Source organism: Sciurus carolinensis, chromosome 9, assembly GCF_902686445.1.
Source record: "Sciurus carolinensis chromosome 9, mSciCar1.2, whole genome shotgun sequence".
In the NCBI taxonomy this organism is placed as follows: Eukaryota; Metazoa; Chordata; class Mammalia; order Rodentia; family Sciuridae; genus Sciurus; species Sciurus carolinensis.
The window spans coordinates 81499262-81523503 of NC_062221.1; the positions used below are offsets into that span (position 1 = coordinate 81499262).

General features: G+C 35.0%; 1 protein-coding gene across 1 annotated transcript; it reads left to right on the forward strand.

Moving 5' to 3' along the window:
• The first annotated feature begins 1661 nt into the window (after nucleotides 1-1661).
• On the forward strand, nucleotides 1662-2470 carry LOC124993672 (uncharacterized). Its single transcript, XM_047565491.1, has 2 exons — nucleotides 1662-1967; nucleotides 2177-2470. Exons 1-2 carry the CDS (start codon nucleotides 1662-1664, stop codon nucleotides 2468-2470), a joined length of 600 nt encoding a protein of 199 aa, XP_047421447.1.
• The last annotated feature ends 21772 nt before the right edge of the window (nucleotides 2471-24242 follow it).

Sequence of the window (24242 nt, forward strand, 5' to 3'; positions counted from 1 at the left end):
TCCCCAAAAACAACTGGTGAATTTTGTTTTTCAGAATTCAGCTAGCTAGTTGTTTTTATGAATGCCTAAGGGTCAACAGACTATCTTATACCTGTTCAGGTATATTTTGATCTCTTTCTTCTTTAAAGCTTCTCTTTAATTGAAAAAACACTTTCTCCCCCTTTCTGCTGTTTTGTGGAAAGAGCACTTGGTATCAACCAAGTTATATGACTTCTAATCCCAACTTCACTGCTAACTTAGTTGTATGACTCGGGACCATGGGTTGTCAAGCTACAGCCTGCTGGCCAAATCCTACTCGCCATGTCTTTGTAAATATGGTTTTATTGGAACATGGTCAGAATTATTTACTTACTCATTATTTGTGAATATTTCCTTATTACAACGTAGAGATAGTTGTGATGGGACCACATGACCCACAGAACCTTAAATATTTACTGTCTGGCTCTTTATAAGAAAAAGTTTCCTGACCTCATCCCAAGACAAGTCATTGTTTTCTTAAAGCTTCATCTTTCTTATGTATAAAATTTGGAGGTTGACTAAATTATTCTCAAGGCCCTTGCCCTTCTTATTGTTGCTCTAGAACTCTTTTTACAGAGCAGCCCCAACTCATATCAGCCATTTTACACTTGTAAACTTATTTTTATTTATTTATTTGATTTATTAAGCACCAAATACTAGAAGTCTTTTGTAGAACACTAACAGTCTAAAGCATTCCTGTCCTTTAGAAGCTTATAATCTGGTTAGAAGATATAGTTATAAGTTTAGAAGTCAAATTATAATACAAAGTAATAAGAGGTAAAATATCAAACCTAGTGATGATGATTAAAGGATTTCAAAGGAGAAAAAATATATTCTAAGTTAATTAGGGAAGATCTATAGGTTTTTTTTTTTTAAGAATTGTCTTCCTCATGGTCTTGTAGGGACAAGATGCATTAACTCTAAAATAACAGTTTTCAAATTTTAGAGTGCATTAAAAGTACCTGAGCACTGGGAAAAAGTTCAAAATTTCTGGGATGCAACATGAAAAATTCTAATTATAGGTCTGAGATATACTAGAAATCTGTGTTTTTAATAAGCACCCCAGATGATTTTGATATACGTGGAGAATTTCCTTACTTTTAGGACTATTGCTCTGAAAATTTGGAAAGTTGTTAGAAGCTATTTCTGCCCAAGGATTATGCTAGATCTGGCAGTTTTAGTGGACCATGGGTATGTGTGGTTAGAAAGGACTCCATTGTCCATGGAACAATTACCAGCAACTTTCTCTCTTCTTTTAGGAAATATGAAATCTGTAGACCAAGAAGAACAACCCAAGGACTCTATTTTTGAAGGTCATTAAAGTTTAGATAAGTCTAGAAGAAAGATCAGAGATCAACCCACCTGTTGCATCTATGATAGCTGGGGATGCATCATTAGAAAGATTAACAGTACTGATTACATCCCTTAGCATTTGACTCTCGGTCCTTTTGTTCCAAGCTCCTTATTCCTGAGAAGCTGGCTGGGGTCAGCAAAGTAGGTCAAAGAAAACCCTTAGTGGCAGAGGTTGGAAATTACCTTTCTCCATCCCCAAGCATGTCACTGATGACTTGAACATATCACCAGATACTCATGATACATAGGATAGATGTCACCCCTGGAATAATTACCTTCTGAAAAGAAGTATGGAATCATCATTAGAGCCATCAGAGGGAACATCTCAAAGTCACATTTCTAAGATTTTACAAGATCCAGCTGTGCCTCTGGTCCAGAGAAGAAAGTTGGACTCCCTTCCAAAGAAGCATAGGCATCCTAAAAAGGGTATAAAGGCAAAGAGAATGAAAAAGAGAAAGAAGAAGGAGAAAATGAAGGCCCAGTGCCCCCCCAGTCTTCCAATACCTTTGGCACCATCACAAAGTGAAGAAGATGCAACTGTAGATAAAATACCAGCCATAGTCAGTGCCCAAGAAGATCCTGCCTTTCACCATGAGGTAGGAATTAGGCATGGGATGGCAAGTTCCTGGACTTGTTACTATTCCATAAGAAAAATGACAGCACCTCACCTGATGGGGGAGGATTTGGGGATAAGGATCTTGAGAGACAAACTGGGATCCTTGGGCCCAGATGGAGTATAAAAGAACTAGCCTTTATATATGGGTCTCAGCTTTGAGAAGTTTTAATTTCTGTCTTCTACTTGCAGGACAGGGTACAGAGGCAGCAGGACAAGAGTCCCTGTGTGATGGATCTGGAATGTCAGATCCAACCCTGTGATCTCTCAGTGCAGGAACCTGAGCCTTCTTCTCCTACAGTGACGTCCTTGGCATCACCACCACTCTGCTTTGGTCGTTTCCTAAGCTGTGTCCGTCAAACCTTCTCAAAGTCTAAGAAAAGGAAACTTTGCAGAAGAAAGAGCAGCAACCAAGCTGAAGCAGGAGGTGATGCTAAAGTTCCAAGACCTGATCGGCTAAGCAGTCTGGGTCCAAACAAAGTATAGCCTCACCAAAGCCTGCAGCAAGATGAAATTGATATAGCTTTTGCTCATGTTTGGCTTTATAGTTTTTTCTATATGTCATTGTTCCTGATTGTTGCTTTCAACTCTGTCAAAGAGATAATTGCTTTTATGCTGAGATTCACAAGTCTAAAGAGGAAGTAAAAGCAAAGTCAAAGTTAACTTTGTTTTGAACTCTATACCCAGTGATGGGATTACTTCCTTCTTCCTTCACATTAGTCTGAAATGGGATTCCCTTTTGTGTTTACCAAAATTCAAGTGTATTTCACTCATGTATTCAGCCAGGTTAGTTTTGTCTGAGTTCTCTGAGAATGGGAAGCCATACAAATCTGTCATTTTGAGTAGTCTCCTCCAATATTGACAACCATGTTGCTACTCCTCATATCCCACTTCTCTCCTTCTTTTTCACCTTTGGCTGGAGATTTATTTTGCATTTTTAACTTTCAGTGCTTGGTTGAAATTCTGCCACTTATTTTCTAATTTGAATAACCCTCAGGGTGTGGTGGTTGCTTCTGTTCTCTGATGGATACAACTATGTCCTCTTCTATCTCTAACCAATGTTTGTTTTCCTTTTGGCCACTTGTTAGTAAGATGCTTGACTTTTCCTTCTGATGTGCCTTTGGTGTTTTTTTTAAATCCTTGTGTATTGAAAACAGTCATCCAAGGCAATGTTCCTTCCTTGTCTTTCTTTAGTCAGGCTTTCACAGAACTCTGAGTTCCTTGTGCAAATCCTAAAGAAGATAAACATACTTTTAAAAGTTCATTATCGTTTCATTTTACTCTTCTGTTGTGCTAGGTTAGTCCTCTTGCTAGGATATAAAATAAGAGTTTATTTTATTCGTTGTTGGGGACTGAACCCAGAATATAGCAGGTACTCTACCACGAGCTATATCCCAGCCCCAAATAGGAGTTTAAATTAATCTTATACCTTCTTTTGATAAAGTGTGTTTAAGAAAAATTTAGGAGATTCTGTGTAGCTTTCATTAGCTGTTATTTACTGTGTATCCTAGTTTCCCAACTCATGTAAGAAAAATAAATAAAAATACAAAAATGTAAATACATGTTGAAAATATCTGAGTAAAGAGGTAGTATACTTTATTTTCTTTCATTCTTAGCACTGATCCTACCAATTATTCCACTAAAATTGGAGATATCACCTGTTTTGTCCTTTCTTGCATGGAATGGGGCTTTGTACTCTTGGAGGAATGTGTTGCTTGGGAAGAGAATGAGTTGCAGGAATAGGGGTGAAGTTCTTTAACAGTTCCTTGGAGGTGTTAGGTACAAACAAATCTTGAAGAAGTCTTGTGGTTTGTTGAGGCTCTCAAATGAGAATTAGGAATTTTGCAAAAGGTTATATTCTGTGCTCAGAATAAAATGGGACTCCTTTTTTACAGTTTCCTGCTTTGATACTTTTAGTTGTCTAAAATGTGGTTACTTTATCACTTTATAGACTTTTAATTGAGCTAGTTGACTGTCATAAATGGGCTCAAACTATTATATAAAATTTCAGATTATCTGAGTTTTGTATTTATGAATATATTTTCTCAGTTTAATACAAAAGAAATGTGCTTGTAGGTAAGGCATAGTGTATAAAGCCTTATAGCACAAAGGAAGGTAGATATTATTAATAATATATTATTGTTCTCATTATTTCTTATCATAATTTCAGGATGAACTTTTCTGTAATAGAAAAACTATTAGTTGGAACCTACTTAGTCATATCTCCAGCCCATCTATAAGAGTGATTTTTATATAACAGTTATTTACTACAAAGTTAGAATACAGTTTCCAGATAAGGAGAGACCTATAAAAGCATTTTTTAAAAAATTCTTTTGTTCACATATCTCCAATCCCCAACTCATGAACACTGGTGCATCTGTAAATGAGATTGTATAGTTGAAGTTTTAAATTTTGTGTTGTATCTTTGTGTTGAATTATTAAAGATGATATGAGTTAAAAATCTGGTTTCAAAAAATAGTTTTAGAGCCTTTAAATGTTGGGGTTCAATTCCTGGGTGGATCAACAGTACACAAGGAATGGGGAGGAGAGCCACCTGCCAGCCAAGCACTTCCTGCAAGCAGTGAGAAAGTGGACCATGTGTCCTGAGTGGGACCTTTAAGAGAAAAAGAGAAAAGAACAAAAAGAAAAAGAAAATTGGGGTTAGAAAAATGGTATAGCTGTATCAAAATAGAAACAAATTAAAAATAAAATCTGTTGATGAGAGAAAAAACTTGGGAGCTATTTTTTAAATTGTTTCTCTGGCAGAGCAGATAAACAAATATAAATGTCTTATAGACATAAATAATTAATAACTATAAAGTTGATAATATTTATTTAGCCTCTCAACACTTGAAAAAAATTTTTTTAGATATTGATAGATCTTTATTTTATTCATCTATTTTTATGTGGTGCTGAGAATTGAACCCAGTGCCTCACACATGCTAGGCAAGCGCTCTACCACTGAGTCACAACTCCAACCCCAACACTGTTTTTTTTAATTTGCTAGGAACTCATAGAGCCAGGTAGGTGGTACCTGTTGCTATATTCATTGCTACTGGGTTGATAAAGCTAAAATTAACAAAACTTTTCTAATGATTTTCTTCCAAGATCACTCATTTAATCTGATAGGGAATCAGAATACAAGGTTTTTTTTAAATTTATTTTTATTGTTTATTTAACTTTTAATCTATGGTTTTAATATCTAAAAGGGATTACTTTTGCTTTGGTTCCTTGCTTTTGATTTTGGTTTTGTCCCAGTATTCTACATTGAAACCTTTGCTAATGACCATTTTGTTTTTGTCACCTTGTCCTCACATTACTATCCAAATTCCAACTAATGTCATCATTACTCACTAGGAAAATTTCAACATGAGTAAACCCTGGCTAATATAAAATTACATGAAAAATCAATTGAGAGGGTTTACCTATTGAGTTTTGACAGAAAAATAGAAATTATTTGGTTTTGCAGTCTTATTAAAGGAACTAGAAACAAAAGTCTCTCAAATTGACATAGCTGGTTATTGGTAAAACTAAAGCAAATAGCAGCTAACATTAGATAATTATTGTGCTTTATACACACATCTTTTTTCTTCAAGCAATTTATATAGGGTTGATGTTAGTATTTTCACTTCACAGATGAGATAATCTAAGGTCAGTAGGGTTCCAGAAACTGGCAAGTCCTTATGCAGAATCTAAACCCAGATCTGGTCTCTGAAGTCTATACTTACTACGTTTTCTCTCTTTCAGTATTATAATATAAAATCTCTTTGCTACCATTCTAATTCTATGATATTAAGGACAGGCAATTTCTCTAACTTGGTGAAATTTCAATTTTAGCATTAACATGTAAACAATAAAAATAGTCCAATAAAAAAGTCTAAAGAAAAAGACTATGGGTAAAATTTCTGTATTGAGTCATAAATAATAAAATAATTTATTTGATGGACAAAAGAAAATTGCAGTGCAATATAAACAAACTTTTAAACATTTCAATCAATTAAACTGAGAATTACTTAGCTGAAAAGCGATCAAGAGAAAGGGAATAGCACATAATCAAAGCAGGGTCCTTCACTTAACAGGTTCACAAGACAAAGCACAGCAAAGATGAATTAGGCCCCATAGAAAGCTAATAGACTTAAGGGTGTTTCTAAACTGCTTTCAGGTGAAGGGTGTAAGACTTGGGTAGCAGAGAGACAGGCTCTACTGTGTAAACCAGTGACCCTTGAAATAAGCCAGTATACTCCTGCTAATGAACTCCAGGCTTTAAATAGGAAATTTGAATTTTCTCACGCTTCAAACATTCTTTTCATTCTGATTTGACAAGGTCTCTTCCAAGACAAAAGAAAATAACAACAAAACTGGAAAACTCAAATCACTGGGCTATGTGGTCAAGGAATGTTCTTCAATTTTGCAAATTCAGGATGGAAGGACAGCCTTTGTATGTGGGAGAGTAGTTTGGCGCAGATTTCGGTAGCTATTTCCTGCTATCTGTAAAGAACTGCCGAACTGCCCTCATCATGGAACCTTTGTATTGGAATATCTCAGACACAGATAAGATTATCACCCTGTGTTTCACAGTGCTGACCTGGAGAGGGGGTCGATTGACCTGGAGAGGGGGTCGATTGGGATCCTTCTTGTTTTCCAACCCTGCGCCTTAGAGTCCAGTCTGCAGTTGGTTGACAGGCTCCAGGGCTGATGGCTGCCTATTTTAATAGGAGTTTCAACGGTCTACATGAAAAGGAAACATCAAAACAGATGACAAAATTCTTCAAACAAATTACATAATTTTAAAAGAATTCAAAATTCTGAGATTCTATTATACCTAATTTCAAATGTGAGTTTAACCCCCTTCCTAGTTGTAATCACCATCCTGATGCTTGGGATGCCTGTGAAAATGCACAGGACTGGATTGTTAGGATGGTAACTCTTTTGGTGAACAATAGATCCATTCACAGAAGAGTGATGAAACAGCAAGTGGAATTTTTAATAACCACTGAGAAATATTCCTTTTATATCTGTCCTTTTACTTGGAAAAAGAATTATAGTGCCTCTAAAAGTAAAAAATTAAAAACACATTTCAAGTAGCATTTAGTACCAAATTCCTACTTGGTTATGATACTCAAAAAGAATCTCTGGCTAAAATTTATATATGGGAGATAATAGATGAAAAATAAAAGTAATTCTATAACTTCTTTTCTAAAAGCTACTATTCATCTTAATCTTAAATTCAGCCTCATTTTAAAGTTAACATAAATGAAGTAAAGGTCTAGATCTAATTTTGTAACTTCTCTACTTGTTATGTAAAGATATAGGTACTTGTGAAATATCTGCCTGAACCTGGACTTTAAAGTTGAAGGATTTAAATATTGGATCCTGGTTTTGCCATTTACTACTGTTTAACCTTATCTATTGATTTAAATCATTAATCTTTGGCCTACTTATCTAGAAAAGGAGACATAGGTGTTTTTTATTTTATTATTTTATTTATTATTTATTTTATTTTATTAAGGTGACATAGGTGGTTGGTTTTTTTTGTTTTTTTGTTTTTTTTTTTAGAATTTCATGAGATAATGTCTCCAAAAGAACCTAGTGGCTCTTTTGTAGTGGAAAGCTTTTGACATCATAATGCCTATTGAATCCTTATACAACAAACCAAAACATTAACAGCATTAAATGTTATACAAGGGTAAGCTACTCATGTCAATCCTTATTTCAAAAGTATTTTTATCTGGGAGTATCATGTGGAACAAATAGATTTAATATTGGTTTATTCCCAATTTGTACATCTCTAGAGAAAATTTTTTAAAATTTATTTTTATTTGTTCTAATTAACATGACAGCAGAATTCATTTCAATTCATTGTACATGAATGAACCACAACTATTTATTTCTCTGGTTGTGCACGAAGTAGAGTTAATACTATTTGTGCGATCATACAAGTACTTAAAGTAATGATGTCAATCTCATTCCACCATCTTTCCCACTCCCTTGTCCCCTTTTCTCCCCTCATTCCCCTCTGCCCAATCCAAAGTTCCTCCATTCATCCCCCTCTATGATAAATATTTGATAAGCCAAAACTCCTTTATTGCTGTGCCCTGTGAAATTAATATTAATTGGATTTTTGTCCTTGGTTTGTGGGGCTGAACAGATACTCATCTAGTTCTAAACTTCTTGGATTCATGCTACATATTTTTTTTAATAAATCACTAACATTTTCTAAGGAAACTTAATTGTAAAGACAGTTTACTCAATAACTGTAACAGAGTAGTGGCTCAACTTTTTTACTCTAACTCTCCAGAATGATAGGAAATATCTGATCAATAACAGCATTTTACTTTGGCACTGTTTATTAATGAAATGATGAAGAGGCGACTCTCAGGTGTTTATAGTTTTGGAAAATCCTCACTGGGAAGAGCCCCCTACATTCTCATAACCTCCTGTGCCATTTCCTCTATGTATCTGTTGAATATTTCCCCAAGACTGACTATATAAAGAGCCATAAAGTTCCAGAGTTTTGTGATCTGGAATTCTATTTTATTCCACTCAATAGGCAAGGGACATCTGTGCCTAAACAAATTATTTTATATCAAAATTAAAGAACATACATAGAAAGTAGATAAAGCTCTCTGTGCTAATACATAGTCTGTTCTGAGAAAATAAGACAAGCACTTGAACAAGGACTACTGAATAATATCCATATCCAAATGAGCTTCATGGAGTGTTATACACTGAAAATATGTAAGCACTGATGGACCGCCTTGTAAAGGATCATTTTTGCAATGTGTAATATACTGGATGGCTTCTCTGAACCTTGTAGGAAAGAAAATGGTCTAGATTTCTTCAATCTCCTAGCCAAACAGCTTAAAACTACTTTCCTGGGTAAAGTCTTGGAAGCTGGATGGAGCAGAGCACAAGTATAAACTGAATCCAAGTTAGAAACTAATAGAAATGGTAAAGCCATTATGGACAAGTCATTATGTCCAAAGGTAGGAATTCCAGAAGATGAGTGAGGAGAAGACAGAGGCTGACAAAAGGAAAAATGGTACAGAGGCCATCACAAAGGCTAGAGAGAACCTAGGACTTTTACCGAGGTTTTTAAACAAAAGAAAGTCCAATATGATGCTGGTCATGAAATCTTTCTGGTGGGTAAGTCCCTTCCAAAAGAGAACCAGAGTATACAACATTAAAGGACATAAGAACAGATGGTTCAGATGGAGAAAATCATGAAGAAATGTGTACATGCAGCAATTCAGGTCATCATGGAGTAGCTTAGAAATATGCCACGGGAGTAGTGAGAAATAAGAAGGGGCGGTTGCACTCTGTATCTGAACTCTATGTTTGGTTTTCATTTCATAGGTGAAAAGGAGCCACTATACATTCTTGATCCTTTCTAAGAAGATAACATTGCACAAGTTACTGATCCCAGGGAGGAACAAATGTAGGAGAGATGTGCAAAGCCCTGACCTAGATTCAGAATGATCTCTAGGAATATGTTGTTTGGTTATCTGCCTTCCATTATACAATCTGGGCTAGATAACTACCTCTTTTCTACCACTTGCTTACAACTCATATATTTTCATAAGAATGATAGATAAAGGAACAATTACAAGGGAACCTTATATTTAAGCACAAAATATTTTGTATTGTGAAGAATGTGAAAAATCATGATCTCTTGACTTATGAGTTTCATACTTCTGTTAGTTAAAAATTAAACACAAAAGTTAAACATAGTAAGTTTGGTTGAAAATTCCAAGTGCTTATTTGTTCATAAGACAACAGAGCAGTACAGCTTATTATTTGAGAATAATACAGTTAGTTTCTGGGTTTAGTTCCTGGCTTTAGCAATTAATAACTACCTCTAACAGATACTTTTTCTGTGCTTCAGTTTACTCATCTGAAAAATAATAATTACACCTACCTTACAGGGCTTTGATGAGAAATGAGGTAATAACACATTTTAAAAACAAAGTAGAGCTTGGCAAAGAGTGTGATCTCAACAAATGTCATCTGTTATTATCATAAAGGTGGGACATTTTGTTCAAATACTGATTTATGTGGGGAAGGGTTATAAGGCCTCACAGGGAAAGCTTGTGTGATGGGTCTGGGAAGTCTGACCCAAAGCATAGGAGATTCCCACCTTCACTAAGTATGTTTAGCATAGCACAGAGATAGTAGAATCACCAAAACTGAAAAGGTTCTGTGTAGTAAAATAGAACTTATCCTCTTTAGGCAAAACCACAATTATTCTATGATTGTAGGATATGCTCTTAACACCTATAAAGTTCAAGAAGTTGTCTAATTCATCTATTTGTACCCAATGCTTAGCAGAGTGACAGACTCAATAAGCACAGTCACTTCTCAGTAAATGCCTGTCAAGTAAATGAATATTCAGTGAAAAAAAGAGTTCCAGTATAGCTAACACTAGATCCACTAGTCATAGAAAACAGAAATTTATTTCATCTTTGGATGGTTTTTGCCATATTTGACATAGAAGACAATGCTCATTTTATGACATGTTGTGAGAGAGACCCCAAAAGAACTGGATATGAATTTCTCCTCAGTTAAGTGGGATGAGGAAGGGGTATAAGAGCAGTATTAGGCTGGTTTAGAAAAACAGATTCAGACTGCTATATTCAGTGATGAAGAAGAAGTAATACATTTCCTTTTAGAGCACTGTCAGTACTTTGCTTTAAAATGCACACATGTACATACACAGACATGCATGAGCACAAATACAAAATATATTACTTAAAAGTATCCATTCATTAACTTTTGGTAAGTGCTGCCTCAAAATTTAATAGCTTGAAACAATGATAATCACTTACTAAGTGCTTGACTCTGCAACTTGTTGGGGAGTCTCAGAAAAGGGTCATCTTACTCCACATAGCATCAGGTGGCTTGAATTTTGACTGTAGCTTTTATTTTCAAAATGTCCTGCTCACATAATTGGCAAGTTAGGGCTTGATGTCAACTGGAAGCTTAGCTGGGCTATGGGTCAGGATCCCCTGTTCCTTTATACACATGCTTCCTCATGGATTGCATGGCTTCTTCTCGCAGCATCGTGACTTTGTTCCAAGAGTGAGCTTACTGAGGAACCCAGGTAGAAGGTGGGTTTTAAAATTTAAAAACACCTAGAGTCAATTCTGCTATAGTCACAGGTCACCCAGGCTCAAGGGGAGAACTCCCACCAACCCCCGTCCCCATAGGAGGGCTGTTAGTGTCACCTATAAGGAGCATGTGGGATGGAAGGTCTTATTGGTCATCTTAGGAAATATGGTCTGCTACAGTAAGAACTACCTTTTTTTTTTAGCACCATTTGTAAGAACTTTAATTCAGGCACCTCTGGAGTTTTCCACCAGGACAAGTGGTATATATGAACTATTTCTGGAAGGAAGCATATTCTAAGGGAGGAAATATTTTTGTGGAGATTTGGAAAATATAGACTCAATGAGATCAAAAGTGCCATGAGTAGAACAAAGAGATGTGGCATTTACTTGACTAAAATAAGTTAGCATGAAGAGCTAAATGTCGGCAATTTAAAAATTGAAGTTAGAAAACTTCACCTCATCCTGTTGATGTCAATGGAAGGGAATATTCTGGACAACCAAGTCTTTCAGCTGTGACTCCTTTGATATAGCCTAGAATGTTCAAAGTAAATCTAATTTTTCTCTTTCTGTAACTGAATAGTTTTCCATGATGACTGGAGGCTCAGAAAAATCTTACCATGTAAATCTGACCCACCAAATTGAAAGTACAGAGGAAAATCGTGGGGAAATCTATATCTGGAGTATGTGTCAACATTCTTTGTTGGTAAATATTTATTGAGCTTTTGCAGGTGAAATATAAATAATGACTGCAGTTTCACTTCAAGGCAGATTAGAGTTCAGCTGAGAACAGTGTTCAGCAAATCAAATGCCAGGAGCTTGGACCCTGTCAAAGGAGAGGCATTTGCATGTCTTTTTTTTTTTTTTTTTAAAGTATTTATTTGAATGGAAATACAGAAAAATCTGACCAGCTGGCCCAGGAGACTTTTCATAGTCTCTGTCTGTCTTTTTCACAACTGAACTGCTATCGATTTGAATGAGGCAACACAACTGATAGCTTCCCCTAGCCTTACTCTGTCCAGGATTTGGAGTGAGAGACCATAAACAATACATTTTGTTCTTCAATATATTTATCACTTTCTGCTTCCTTCTTTCTATGCATAGCAGACTATCAAAGCCAAGCTGTGATTGAATAATGTAATTCATTTCTCCTCCTTATGGAATGTTAATTTGATAGACAGGCTCTGTACTGGCAGAGGAAGAGGGTAATCATTGTTGTCTCTCACTTTACTAACCTCTGAGAAGTACATTGTCATTCATTTTCCTCAATCATATATTATTTGAACTGATTCTACATGCTTCAGAATTTTTTTTGGTTTAATAGTTGAACTTCCTTATGAAGAACCAGCATAGTTAAATGTTGGTGAATTTGTGACAACTATGTGTACCTATGTCTCACCACTGTTTTCAGAATAGGGAATCTCCAGCACTTCATTGGAATAGGCTATACCTAAAGATTGGGAACACTCAATTAACAGATTTTTATTTCCTTATCTGGGCACTTAGCATGGAACCGTGGGTTCTATTTGCTTAGGAGAATTGAGGCAGAGCCCTAGGAACAGGGTCTTAAAACTCCCAGTATCATTTAAGGCTTCTTGCCATTTACTGACTTGTATCTGATAATTTATTGAGTCTCCACCACATCATGTACAGGATTAAAGACTTTGCCTTGATCTCAGCTCCTAAATTTCCATGCCTTCTGATGCTGCCAGCCATAGAAAGTGTGCAACTGCTTTCACATCTGGGATTACTCTCCCTGACACTAGGTAGAGATTGAAACAAACTGTAGTTTTTTTTTCATCTCCTTGTGGTAATGACAAGTTCATGAGGTTGAAAATTGTACATTTTCTGTGGGTTACACAAGTTCTTTAACCTATGACCTGTAACTGATTGCATGCATTTAATATTGTGTTTGAACATGTTCAAAAAGAACATGAAGCTTACTGTTCTTTCTTCAAATTTAATTCACTTTCTAAGTTCCATTTCTGTTTTTGAATGAATTCCATGCCTTTCAAGAAATTCACTGTAAGACACCTTTAGGTACTAATATGACATAGACCATACAAATAGTTGAGTTTAACAGTGTGTATGCCTCTTGTATTTCTGAAAAAAAAATTTAAATGAACTTGTTTGATTTTGCTTTAAGGAGTTAAGCTCAAAAAAATGCTTCAAACAGCATGACTTTTTAGACAGGTAGTAATTTATTGTTAGACATTCTGAAATGGTTTCTCTGGCAGAAATAAATATACAATAGAATTATCCAAAAAGCATTCAGGTGTGGGTATTGATTTAACAAATGGCAGAAAAGTTTAAAATTTCAATATTGAGGGTGAATTGTGGTAACTTTAGCAATTGAAGGGATATGAAGACACATCAATTGGAAAGGATTTTGATTTTAATTTGGATAATGTGCAGTTTTTTAGAAGATACTTAAGCTACAAGAAAAAGACTTCAATAAATAACTGGAAATTATGATTAAGAACATGGTGATTGACAAGTATTAGTATAGCTTGAATGTGTTTTTGAAGCAAATGCGCATGACATTTCAGTATTTCTTCAGTGATTTCAAAAAAGGTTTTGTTTTTGTTTCCTGGTTGAAGCTTAGCAAATTACATGTAAAATAAGTCAAAGACTACAAGATAAGAAGAGGTTTTTAATTGGCTGTCAATCCTTTTAAACATCTGTGTATTCAAATATGTATATGAATATGCACATACCCCAAAAAGAATGACAAGATGGACTGTGATTTCACAACTGGTAGGAAGGATAAAGACATATCTGCTGGAATATCACACATCAAAAAAAAAAAAAAAAAAAGAAAGAAAAGAAAAGAAAGAAAAGTTATGTGTATTTATCTACACCAGAAGTACAATTCACAAGCTCAGATGGAATGTTCAACAAAATAGTCCATATCATGAGTTACAAAGCAAACCTTGTTAAATTTAAAAGAACTGAAATTATTCAAAGTATGTTCTCAGATAGTAACAAAATTCAACTAAAAAACAAAAACAGAATTATTTCTGGAAAACCCCCATGTATAGAAAATTAAAGCACTATTGAATAATCAATGAGTCAAAGAGAAAACCTCAAGGGATATTAGAAATGATTTGCAATGGAATGAGATTGAAAATATAACTAACCCAAATTTATGTAAATCGGCTAAAACAGTACTTAGAAGGAAATTTATAACAATGAAACTTTGAGGAAATAAACAAGTGTAGAAAAAGATCAAATATGTCAGATTCTTTTCACTGTCTTTCCTTTTCCTATCCCTGCTTCCTCCCCTTCATACTCCTTTGTCTAATACACTGAACATCTATTCTTTTTTTAATACCTCTCCGCCTTATTGTGGGTCGCTTCCATGTATCAGAGAAAATAGTCAACCTGTGGTTTTTTTGGGTTTGGTTTATTTCCCTTAGCATGACTAGATCCATCTAGTCACCAGAAAATGTCATAAAGCCATTCTTCTTTATGACTGAGTAATACTCTGTAATCTGACATACCTTTCCTATGTTATCTATATGAACACACCACAGTGAATCTCACCATCGTGTACTTCCACAAGAAACTAAAAAAAAACCAACTATGGGTAAATGGCAGAAGATCAGTAGAGTGAGGGAATGGAGTGGGGGTGGGGGAGGGGAGAGGAAAGAGAGGTACTGGGGACTGAATTAGAACAAGATATATTCCATGCTTTTATAATTGTGTCAAAATGGATTCTACTGTCATGTATAACTAACACACAGAGACAGTAAGAAATAAAAACAATGACTAGTGAAGAAATTCCAGAATATTTTAAAACCTGAAAAAAAAAATCAGAAAGATACAACTGTTTTTTTTTTTTCAGCATAAAAGTTACATTTTATTGCCATGTTACAAAATGTATGAAGTTGGCACTCATAGGGAGAAATAGAGAACAAAGGGTGGGAAGGGATAGAGGGCAAATGATGTTGTTACATATACAACAAGGTTTTATTTAAATTAACATTTGTTAAGTTTTGCCAAGATTAAAAATGCAAACCAAAATTTAAAATGCTGATATGAAACAGTATTAAAATACAATTTGTGTATAGTATAATATCACTTATGTCTTTCATTAGAGAATATGGAATGTTTTTAAAAGAAATTATGGGGGTAAAATTCATATTTCATATACAATTTGGCAATGGTAGTCCCATTGTTAAACAATTTTTATAAAAGAAAAAATAAAAAATCTAATAAGCTACCTTTATACAAAGTTGCTATATTTATGCCTTTATGTAGGAAAAACATTTATAATGCAAATTAGGACATACAATAATCTTACAATATTATACAATGCAAATAAAAACATAACACAAAGTTTGTCCTTAAAAAAATGTATATTTTGCATTTACTAATGCAAATGTGGCATGCTGGTGACTACGTACTCTTGATACCAGTCTTTTTCCATGCTATAGTGTCCAATTGTCATAAAATTGCAACTAAAATGATACTACAAAAGATCTGTTATACCCCCCAAAAATGAGGATATAGGGATGGGGAATAGAGATGTAAAGAATAGGAAAAAGACAGGGTGCTGGTTTGGGCAGAGTATATTGTGGTATGTCATAAAATATCTTAATTTTTCAAGCCAAAAACATTTTGTATACATTCCAGATCAATTCCTTTATTCAAATTTGGCAAACATCAAGGGAAAGGCAATTAGTACCATATACCTCACATATCAGAAATATGAATGAGATGCCAATACATCAGTTACTTCTGAATGATGCCTCTAATAGTATGTCTATTTCACAAATATATGTATTTATACTCACACACTACACATTGCACAAAACATGTGGGCATTATGGGTTAGGAACAGCACAGGGGGAAATGGGGAAGTACTTTTCAGTTTGTTAAAACCTTTACCTTGAGGCAAATACCTGATGGCACATTGTTGTGAAATTATGAAAACATAAGTCCCTTGTACCATCACACATAAAACAGCCTATTGTAGTCAAAACAAAACCTGTAAAAAACTAGTTTGATAATTTAAAGAACTGAGTTTCCTGATGAGTAACACTGGTATCATTTGGTTATGCTATTTATCATTATAGCCTACTAAATTTTGCTTAGATACATGAAGAAGAATATTTATGAATTTTTCTTTGGGAAAAACATTAACTTTTTGTTTCCATATTCTGTCATTTAAAGAGAAATGTAAATGTTTGACTTTTTCCTTATTATATATGTGATGCCTAATTTTAAAATTTGAATTATCCTGCACAAACAATAAGATATGTGCTCAAAAAAGAAAAATAAAAAGAAAAGAGAAGAAATAAAATAGAAAAGATAGAAAATTAATGAAACCAAAATCTGTTTTTTTTTAAAATATCAATAAAATCAACAAACCTCAAAAGAGAGAGACTAAGAAACTAAGACACAAATAGTCAACATTGTGAATGAAAGGTGAAAATCATTACAGACCCAATAGACTTTAAGAGGATAATAAAGGAATACTCTTTATGGATGTACAGACAACTTTATGCACATAAATTTATAGCTTAGATGAAATGGAACAATTCCTTTGAAGACAGAGATATCAAAACACCATTAAAAAGAAGCAGATAACATCTCATCCCATATCTATTGAAATATCTAATTCAGAGTTAAGTATCTTCACAAAATATTTCCAAGTCTAGATGGTTTCACTAGTGAACTCTACTAAATACCTAAGGAAGAAATAACATCAATTCTTTACAATCACTCCCAGAATTAGAAAACAAAGAAAAGAGTATTGGCAAAACATGGATACATGGAGCATTGGAACAAAAGTTAAAATATAAAAATAGACCCAATGCTATTGACAAAGTTGCAGTGATAAATCAATAGATAAAGATGGTTATTTAGTCTTTTGAAAAACTTAAGCTGGGATAACTAGAAATTCACATGCAAGACAATGAACTTTCACTTTCATCTTATTCCACAAACAAAAAATTAACTCAAAATTCATTATAGATGTAAATGGAAAAATAAAATTATAAAATTCTTAAAAGGAAAAATGATCTTTTTGATCTTTGCTTAGGAAAGAACTAGACACCAAAAGCACGATCCATAAAAGTAATGATATATTGGATTTTGTCAAAATTAAAAACATTCACTGTATACAGGACATTATTGACAGAATAGAAAGACAACCCACAGAGGAGAAAATATATACAAATTACACATCAGAAAAAAGTGTTTGTACCATGTAAAGACCTCTCAAAACTAAAAAATGAGAAAATAACCCAATTTAAAACAGGAAAAATATTTAAATATTACTTCAATAACAATGAAAAAGCAGATGGCAAATAAACACATATAAAGATATTCTGCATCCTTGTTCATTAGGGGAATGAAAATTAAAACCACCAGGAGATAGCATTACACACTTATTAACTTGATTAAAATAAAAAATATAACTGATGATTCCCAATGCCGATGAGGATGCAGAGCAAAAGGAACTTTCGTTCATTGCTGATAGGATTGCAAAATGGTACAGTCACTCTAGAAAAGAGTTTGGCAACTTCTTAAAAAGGAAACATGTTCCCTAGCACTGAAAAAAAAAAAAAAAAATACAAAACCAAACCAAACCAAACCAAACCCAACAACATGCATTTGCAATACAACCCAGAAATCCCATTTTTAGATTTGCATATTAGAGAAATGGAACTTTATGTTCACAGAAGACTGCATATAATGTTTATAACAGCATTATTAATGACCACTTAAAACCAGAACATCACAAATATTTTCAGAGGGGAAATGGATAAACAAGCTAATCCATCTACATGAAGGAACACTATTACCAATTAAAAAGGAATGAACTATTGCTATGCTTCAGAACTTGGATGCAACTTCAGAGAATTATGCTAGGCTAAAGAACTGAAACTCAAAAGGTTATATACTGTGTGACTTCACTTACATAACATTCTGAATGTGGCCAAAAAAAAAAAAAAAAAAAAAAAAAGAAAAAAAAAGAAAAAAAAAGAAAAAAAAAGAAAAGAAATGGGAATAGAGAACAGATCTGCATTTGTCAGGCCTTAGGAATTAGAAGGGTGTGTGCACAAGCGGCAGCAGCACTTAAGAGCACTGGAACTATTTTACATTTTCTCCTTGGCTAAATATACACGTTGAAACTCAGAGTCATCCATTGCAAAATGTTAATTTTACTGTTTGGAATTAAAATAGGGTTTCATCTGAATCATTATCACTATTTTATGTAGAATAGGAAGATAACTCGGTGCACTCTCAACTTTCTAATCTGTATTTATACATTAAATGAAAGAGTTCAATAGTTTGCTCTTTCACTAATAAATCTTAATATTCTGCTAGGAACTTAATAGATGGCCCAAAAGAAAATATTAAAACTAATAACTTTAAATTCTGATGTTTTCAAGGATTTTAAGCCCCAGTCTCCCCTTTTCGTGTACTTAGGTCTGCGATCCACATTTTAATTAAAATGGTAATTTCTATAAACTATTTAATCATTTATCTTCAGTAGTACTTTCTTTAAAATAGGATAAAAATAAAATTCTCCCCTATTCTCCTCAATCCCCATCTTTACACCTTTCTCAATTTATTCTGACATTTTTATTTATTTAGTTTTTGGTATAAGAGGAGACAAGATAGATGGGAGCTTTACCTAACTTGAATGACTGTGCTAATGTTGCTTTAGGAAAAAAATGTGTACTGGAATGTTCCATTCATAAAAGAAATGGTATTTCAAAACTAAAAATAAGTATATTGTATATTTTTCACAAACTTCTAATAAGAGGATTAAAGATCAACTAGATGTCATAAACTAAGGACCTGAAATTCTGCCCTACTTGCAAGCTTGTGAGTCCACTATAGTTTCACAGATGCCCTTTGCCAGAGTTTCCAATAATCCAAATCATCAATGACTGGGGACTGTAACCCAAAGAAGTTATTATGGTTCTGAGTCTCTAAAAGTAGATAGGGTCCTCCTGCTTGATGTATAGTCTCCAATTCAGCTTATTGCTTGTTTGCCATTCAAAGGCTTCTTATTTGCAGATTTAGCAGATTAAAATGACCAAGTAAGGTAAATATTATCTGTAGTGTCTAAGATAAAGTGCCAAGTCTTCCTTTGGGTAGAGAAAAGGGGACGGCTAAGTGACAGCAGTTTTTCCTTGACTGTTAGATACAGCAAGTGATGCAAAGCTGCTCACATAGTCCTAAGAAGATTTACTTGATGAAGGTCTCTAAAATCAGAGTTTTGTTAACACTGTAGCTAGGGCCATTGATGTTGAGTGTTCTGATTTGCTAACCCACTCGTCAACTAGAGTGTGAAATTTTTGGATACCATGGAATAGAGACGCTTGTGCTTAAATTCTGACCCACTCATCTGTGGCAAGTTACTATGAATTTTAGATAGCCCTGCTCTATATTTTGGAAGGTTGCCACATAAATATGAACTAGTGTCAGTCATCAGGTGCCAGTGACTAGCAAATAAGATATTGGCAATGTCCACGGCAACATACTAGGCACCATCAGTCCATGCAGTGGATTCGGTTATAATCACAACGTCAGAAACAGCTCCAGCTATGTGACAACTACCGAATTCATTGGTGATGAAACCACGTTAAACTTCCTGCTGGCATTGGCCATTTTCACTACTTTCACAGGCCGTTGCATCTTTTACTAACCCTGCTGTCTTTTAAGTCCTTAGTCACAGAGCTGTATATTTCCCATTTTTCTCCAGGAATTCAATACTGTTTCTGTTGGACTAGTTGTAGAGGGGACAGGAAAATAGATTCAATAAACACATATGTGTCTCACTAGCATTTCTCTATCTACAGTCATTCCCGAATAGGAGAATCTCTTGGTACTTATAAACAATCACAGTATGATAAAACATTCATAGTAAAACCTCAGTATTAGTTACACTTTCATTAATGCAAACCACAACACTAAATTGATAGCACATGGAATCACCCTGAAAGATCCCATCTACAAGGTCAGGTTAGCTTCCTGTCCACATTGTGGGCATTTCTCAGACTGCCCTGGCTGAATATGAACAATTACTTTCCCCTTGGGATTGGATAGGATTGTGACTTGTTCTTCTGTACCTAACAAAGCCACAAAAGTTCAGTCCTCTCCCCTCCATAGTTCTTTAGCATACTTGAGCAAGTAAATACTGCCTTTGTCCCCCTGAGGACAGGGAGATCTTGGACTCACCCCTAATGGGCTTTCTGTTAAAAGTTGTTGAATTTGGGTTAGAGGAGGAGACAGGATCAGCAGTCATGTAGGGAGACAGCGACTTGACTCTAAAAAGTCATATTTACTTTCCATTTGGAGTGCTACAACATGGAGTTCAACCAAAAGAATCACTGATTTTTTTTTTGTTCTAATTAGTTATACATGACAGTAGAATGCATTTATGCATTTTGATATATTATACATAAATGGAGTGTAATTTCTCATATTTCTGATTGAACATATTGTAGGATTACATCAGTCATACAGTCATGAAGTAGTCATTTCTGTTTCACTGATGGTTTTGATCCATTTCAAACCCCACACCAAGCCAAAAGTCATCATAACCAACACCATCAACTTCAGCTTTGGAGACCCTTGACTGTATAGTCACAGCCACATTTAGTTTGAACTGGGATTCTTGGGGTTCATAATCGTTTTTTGACTTAGTTTTCTTTCTTACCAAGACAATTTTTGTTAAGGAGTCCACCTTAACCTGGGGTACCCACTGACATTTCACCAAGATAGCATCTCTTAATTTCTTATTTGGTTTCAATATAAGTACTAGTAGTGCTTTTTTTCCAAGACAGCAGAGCTGGCAGCAAGAATTTATTCAGATTTCAGCTAGGTGTGATTGCTCATGCCAGCCTCAGCAACTTAGATAGACCCTGTCTCAAAATTAAAAAGAAAAATGGCTGAGGATGTAACTCAGTAGTAAAGCACCTCTGAGTTCAATCCCCAGTACCCCCCCAAAAAATCATATTTTTTATGGGTCTGTTTCTCATTTCTCATTTGCAAGTGGGTTACCTTCACCAACATTTAAATTCAATCTTGGGCACTAAGAGCATGAACACTATAGTCAATGCCTCATCCATGGCTCTCATGTATGACTTCTTGTCTCAAAGAAAACTCCCCAAGAAGCTATAGTTTCCTTACAACAGCCAGAATTCACTGGAAAAATGTCAGACTTTTTACTCTTCTCTTTGAGTGGATCTAAGATTGCCATGATAGATTGGAGGAGGAGGCTGAGACATACACAGCCCAGCTCTCTTCACCCTTTCTTAACAAGCATTGTGCATACCACTGCAGCCTCATCTCCCAGTTGAACCAGACAAGGTTCCAATGATTTGTGTCTTTTCTCTCCATAGTGGTCACAAATTTTCCTCCTTCCACACCGAGTATGTGTACCTCTATATAGCTTGGTTGAAAGGGAATCAGATCTTCTACTTGCCCATGATGATCTTATACTGGTTGTTACAAAGGGTTGGATTTAAGGCTGACTATAAGATTGACCAGGAAGTCTACCTGCTTCCCCATGGCTACCTGTTTTTCAGCCTACTTCCTGATATTCAATTAGCAACAATTCCCCTGATTTCTCTCATTAATAGGTGATAAAGTGGAAGACGATTTAGTGCCCAGTTGACCATAATCAGTTAAATGTTTGATACTGTTCAGTGATACCAGTTTTGGTTCTGGTGGGGAAAGGCAGAGAGCCAGCAGTTTTTCCTTTAATATCCCATCTCCAATGCTTTTCCCTCAGGGTTAATATGAAAATAGTTGGTTCCTTTCTTCTATTAAATCTTCCAAACTTCTGTTTAAAGTAAATCGGTAGAAAGAAGGAAGTCAAAGTTTTCAATTCCAAAAGGAAGAATTCAATTTTATATAAAACAATTTAATGAAAAAGAAGAATGAGAAGCTAAACTTATGTATTTCTGAAAAGAAGTGAGTGGGGAGTGGAATATTGAAGTTTGGGAAGAGCTTAATAGTTTCTAATTGGTCCTGAAATGTCTGGGTGAATTCTGATTAAATTTGCCATAGGTATAAGCATCAGTGGAAGAAAGCAAGTTATGAGATATTGGACAAGTTACAAAGAAAAGGCACTTTCTTTGGCTCTCTCTCGTTTCTATGTATTTCCTCAGTATGCCCAGGGTAAGTACTTGTGTGGTTAGTTGAGGTATCCTAACATGGAGAAGAACCTGCAGGTAGAGAGCCCAGGCTTCAGAGACAGAAAGAAATTCCAGCCACACCACTTGTTCATATGACTTTAAACAAATTCCTCAATCTTTTTGCACCTAATTTTGTTATCTCTAGCTTTGACAATACTCTCTAATTTATATTGTGAGGAATACAGAATGAGATAATATATCTAAAGTGATCAGTGCAATGCTTAGCACATAGAATCCCAAATAAGTGAATCTCAGTTATTATTAATTGATGAAGATAAATCTCTATTTGGTGTTACCAGGGTAGATAAATATAGCATAGGATTAACTAGTTGAAGAAGAATTAGTAGGTTTCTACATAGCATATATCCAGAAGCCAAGAATTCTCCTCTAAATAACTCTGAGTTGATAAGACTGATTCCTGAAATTTCATTCTTAGAATTTTAACATGCTAGGATTAAACTATCAAAAAATGCTTTTAAATTATTTAAATCATTAGCACACAGTAGCATATCACATTTCTACTATTTTAAGTGTAGGGACCTGATTGGATTCAAAACTTTCCCAAGGGTAAATGGGCAGGAAAGAGGAGGGTAAAGAAGCACTAAGAAGTTATACAATAAGAAAGAATTGCCTTAAAGAGGAAAAAATGGAGAGCATGGAAGTGAAGTTTATTTGAGCAGAAATTTTACCCCTTCATAATTTTGCCAACGTTCAACTCTATTTTAAAAATTAGTTTTTAAAGGAATATGTTGATTTGCCAAAGATTCAAGAGTTAATAAAAATTCCATAGTTCTTCAGTTAGTGTATACATCTTTCAATCGTACATAAGCAAATATAGATTTTGAATAGAATTTTGAACTTACACATTTCAGAGATAATATGAGTTCATTATAGCCTTGGTCACAATGAATCATTGTTATGGTTTGAATGTGAGGTATCCCCCAAAAGCTCATTTGTGAGACAATGCAAGAAGGTTCATAGAAGAAATGATTAGGTTGTGAGAGTCTTAACCCAATTAGTGAATTAATTTCCTGACGGATTAATTGAGTGGTAACTGAAGGCCAGTAGGATGTGGCTGGATGAGATAAGCATTGGGGGCATGGCTTTGGGGGTATATATTTTGTTTCTAGCAAGTGGAGTCTCTTTGCTTCCCCATCATCACTTGAGCTGCTTCCCTCCACCACACTCTTCTGCCTCCATGTTCAGCCTAGCCTCAAGCCTTAAGAAATGGAGCCAGCTATCTATGGACTGGGACCTCTGAAACCGTGAGCCCTCGAATAAACTTTTCCTCCTCTACAGTTCTTGTTGGGTCGTTTAGTCTCAGCAGTGAAAAAGCTGACTAAACAGAAAAATTTTCCTTCGTGCTTACAAATCAGGCTCAGAATTATATTATCTTCTGGGGCCTGTCATGAATGACCAATTCACACACTAATTTTCTTTTCTGCATTAGATTATCTCCATCGGCCTTATTTACTAATGCAGGGCATTCTTGTTACTATGAAACCAACAAATTACTGTAAGTTTTTCATGATGGTAGCTATTTGTAAAGTGTGATCTTCAAAGAGTTTTAGGAGCTATGGGCACACAATCGTTCACTACAGAAAAGACCCCACAGTGCTCCACTGCACTCAAGGTATGAGGAAAGCATTCTGATAAGGCAACCTAGCCTGTTCTGGTGAAAAGCTATTTCTTCTATTGAGCCTGAATCTACTTCTTGATTATAATTCTACTTTTTGGTGCAGAAGAGAATAAATCTTTTTTTCCTTCCGTTGTATGATGGCCCTTTGAACAAGTTTAGCCTTCTCTGGTCTTCAAAGCATAGGCACACCCCCACACACCCACATTCTTATACAATTAGGCTGAATATCTTCAATGCACTCATTTGATATGACTTCCAGATTTCAGGCCTTTCACTGCTTGACTGTTCTTCTCTGAAAGGCAACACAACTAGGGGGACCATATGTCCTTGGTTTCCAGGGACAATAC